General features: G+C 45.5%; 1 protein-coding gene across 1 annotated transcript; it reads left to right on the top strand.

The window, feature by feature from the left end:
- Window positions 1–6: 6 nt before the first annotated feature.
- ldlrad3 (low density lipoprotein receptor class A domain containing 3) lies at window positions 7–3,456 on the top strand (the record flags this gene model as incomplete). The annotated part of the gene is made up of 2 exons (XM_084334500.1): window positions 7–114; window positions 2,889–3,456. The coding sequence occupies exons 1-2, from the start codon at window positions 71–73 to the stop codon at window positions 3,454–3,456; spliced, it is 612 nt and encodes a 203-aa protein (XP_084190626.1). The 5' UTR covers window positions 7–70.
- Between the last annotated feature and the right edge of the window lie 446 nt (window positions 3,457–3,902).

The following is a 3,902-nucleotide window of genomic DNA, read 5'->3' as shown; positions in this document are numbered from 1 at the left end:
CGCCCGGCTCCTCCGCGTCCCCGGGCTGCAGCTGCTGGGCGGCTCCCTCTACCCCTCCTCCGGCCTGCCCATGGACTCCCCGCCCTCGTACTCGCAGGCCGTGCTGGACGTCAGGTAACCGAGGGGTCCGGGTGGGCATGTATATCCATAGATATATATAGAACACTAGATAGCTTAAGGCGGAGTCACCAGCGTCACTGAACCGCCGCCATCTTGCGGAGGTCAGCCTTGAGTGAGAGTGAGTGAGCTGCACAGACAAAAATACTCATAACTCGCTGAAATATTGACGGATTTACAAACGGGTTGGTTTGCTATAAACATCAAATATGTAGTTATCATACTGCATACGTATAAAAAAAATAAAAAAATTAAAGATGTTTTTTTTTTTTACAAACCGCTTGAATTATAGCCACGTTAATAATGCTTGTAATAAACCAAACCGTTGTAAATCCGTCAATATTTCAGCGAGTTATGAGTATTTTTGTCTATGCAGCTCACTCACTCTCACTCAAGGCTGACTGGGGCAAGATGGCGGCGGTTCAGTGACGTCGCTCTCCATTGGCCGGCAGCACGGGCAAGCTATCTAGTGTTCTATATATATCTATGTGTATATCTACCTACATCTGTCTACTCTGTACATACCTGCATATAATCCTTTTTACATATCTGTAGATACTATATCTGTACATGTCCCTTATAGGGCTGAGCCCAAAACGTTCGAATTCTAAAGCAACATTCGAATTTTTTATTTTTATTATATTTTTATATATATTATATATATATATTTTTTTTTTGTTATGCGTCTATTCATTCTGTTTAAACCAATGGGGTTTTTCTTCACAGTTGCAGATAAAGATTAGGCTACACTAGTATTATACTATTATGGTATATGACTAGTCATAAAAATGTAAATAAAACATTTATCATAAATGATGTAGCCTATCTGCATCCGCTCGGCGCTCCATCAAGACACCATCACTTTCGTACCAACCGTGACCTTATTGGATGATTTATGTTGAGGAAACTGATGAGTTATATTCATTAAAGAAAGTTGATTTCATATTATATTTTTTTTTAAAGACTAATTTAATCAGATTAATCACTTTATTCAAATTGAGGATTTAGTTTGAGGATATTTTATTAAAAAAAAAATTTAATTTTTAATTTTGTTTGTTTGGTCGGCTGCAGTGAGGACCAAGCCTTGCAATCACGTGTCCCCTCCGCGTGTCGTCTTTTACCAACCCACTTTCAGTTTTTTTCCGCGATCTGATTGGCCACTGACGTTTCTCTCAGCGCCAATCGCGTTTACGCCTAATTCTATCACTGGTTAAGCTTGGCGACTCTTTTGAAGTTGGTTAAGGTTAGAGTTTATCTTTAGAGCAGGGCGATAGACCACCAGCCCTGATTCCAAACTCTAACCTTAACCAACTTCGAAAGAGTCGCCTAAGCTTAACCAGTGATAGAACTAGGCGTTAGCTAGCTAGCAGGCTGTTAGCGGCAGAACTAGGCGTAACGCGATTGGCGCTGAGAGAAACGTCAGTGGCCAATCAGATCGCGGAACCCGAACGCGGAACTGAAAGTGTGTTGGTAAAAGACTACACGCGTCCCCTCCGGTACACGAGGAGGCCGCTGTCGCATCTTTTCACCTGAACAGCGCGATCTCTCAGTGGCGAGGAGTAACGCGTGGGAGGCTCACGCTGCCCCCGATACTTCCTGTTTCTGCTGTACAGGCGCACCAACCGACCTGTAGGAGTCGCTGTCCACAACGTCCAATCCCCACCCACCGGCTTTCCCACCCTCTAACACTGCCAATTGTGTTGGTATGACGACCGGCCAAGCCGGTAGCAACGCCGAGAGCTGGGCTCGAACCCAGCGTCTCCTGCGTTAGAGGCGAGCGCCTTGCCCACTGCGCCAATCAGCCGCCCATATATATATATATACTTATTATTATTATTATTATTATTATTATTATTATTATTATTATTATTATTATTATTATTATTATTATTATTATTATTTATTATTATTATTATTATTTTATTTTATTTTAATGCATTTTTATATTTAGAGGCAGCCTAATTTACATAGCCTAATTGATCTAAAAGATGCACATGATGCTACTGTTATATTATCGTATAGCTTACGCTCTGCTCTCTAGTCTAGTGGATAGTTCCACTAGAGAGCAGAGCGCTCGCTATACTCATATAACTATGGTTATATGATAACCGTATGTTTCTGTTTGTTTATTAAAACCGATCGATTGGCCAATACAATGCTGTTATTATTATAGGCTACGGTGGTGAATGGTGTCATTTGATTTATTGTCGGTCAGCTGAGCCGATCAACGTTCTGAAGGATTATCTGAAGTGCCTATTTATGTGCAATACCCTTTGATTTTATTGATCCATTCTCTTAAAAAGAATAACTGAATTTAACTGAAACTGAATAGAATTTTCAAATATTCTGTCTTAAAAACAGTAGACTATCAAAAATGATTTTGCACATTTACATTTAGTCATTTAGCCGACGCTTTTTATCCAAAGCGACTTGCATCCCTAGTAGAGACAAGTTCAAGTTTCTTTATTAGTTGTCATACAAAGATACAGAATACTTTTATATGAAATGCTTTTTTCTGTTTTGCTCCTGAGAGTGTACTAGATAAAAATAGAAAGTCAAAAGTACGTAAACAAGTGTAAACAAAAGTGTTCAATATACATACATACAATATAATACAATGCAGAGTAGAAAAAAGAGACATATTCATATAGTATATATTGTATACTGTACATGTAACATTGTATATCACTATTGCACTTTACTGTACCTGTGCTGCTCGATGACGATACACTTGAATCTAATCTAATCCCGTCTCTCTCTCGTACCCCCAGTCGCCCCCCCTGGTTCGACCTCCCTCCCCCGCCATACCTCCAGGACGGGGGGGCGGGGCTGCCGTCGGAAGGAGAGCTGCCGCGGTACGAGGCCCGGGCGCAGACGTCCTCCCGGCCCCCCGTGACACGCTCCTGCGCGCCCCCCGCGCCCAGAACTGTGGCCCCAGGCTTCGCCCGGCCTGCTGCTGCTGCCTCCAGGGGGGAGGAGTCACCACGCCATCCTGCTGCTCCCGCCTCCAGGGGGGAGGAGTCACCACGCCATCCTGCTGCTCCCGCCTCCTCCAGGGGGGAGGAGTCACCACGCCATCCTGCTGCTCCCGCCTCCTCCAGGGGGGAGGAGTCACCACGCCACCCTGCTGCTCCCGTCTCCAGGGGGGAGGAGTCACCACACCATCCTGCTGCTCCCGCCTCCAGGGGGGAGGAGCCACACAGGGGGGAGGGGTCACCACGCCATCCTGCTGCTCCGCCTCCAGGGGGGAGGAGTCACCTCCTGCTCCCGCCTCCAGGGGGGAGGAGTCACACCAGCTGTAGTCGCGCTTTCCTTTATAAGACTGTTTGTACATATTAGGACCTATAGACTTATCAGACTGAAGAAACCAGGCTGTAGAGCTGTGTGGGGGGGGGGGGGGGGGGGGGGGGGCTATCGAGCTGCCCTGGAGCTCTGACCTGCTGTGGGGAATCAACAGTGACTTGAGAGAGAGGGAGAGAGAGAGAGAGAGAAGAGAGAGAGAGAGAGGAGAGAGAGAGAGAGAGAGAGAGAGGGGGAGAGAGAGAGACAGACAGAGAGAGAGAGAGAGAGAGAGAGAGAGAGAGAGAGAGAGAGAGAGAGAGAGAGAGGAGTGAGAGAGAAGAGAGAGAGAGACAGAGAAGAGAGAGAGAGAGACAGAGAGAGAGAGAGACTGAACAAAGGCCCCAGTCTGCTACCTACACACTATACGGCTGACAGACAGAGGCACTTGATTGAGACACATCATCATCATCATCATCAATCCCCCTAAACAGTAAAATGATTGT

Source organism: Notolepis coatsorum (assembly GCF_963971535.1).
Source record: "Notolepis coatsorum genome assembly, chromosome: 18".
Taxonomy (NCBI): domain Eukaryota; kingdom Metazoa; phylum Chordata; class Actinopteri; order Aulopiformes; family Paralepididae; genus Notolepis; species Notolepis coatsorum.
This window is presented reverse-complemented; position numbering and strand designations above follow the sequence as displayed.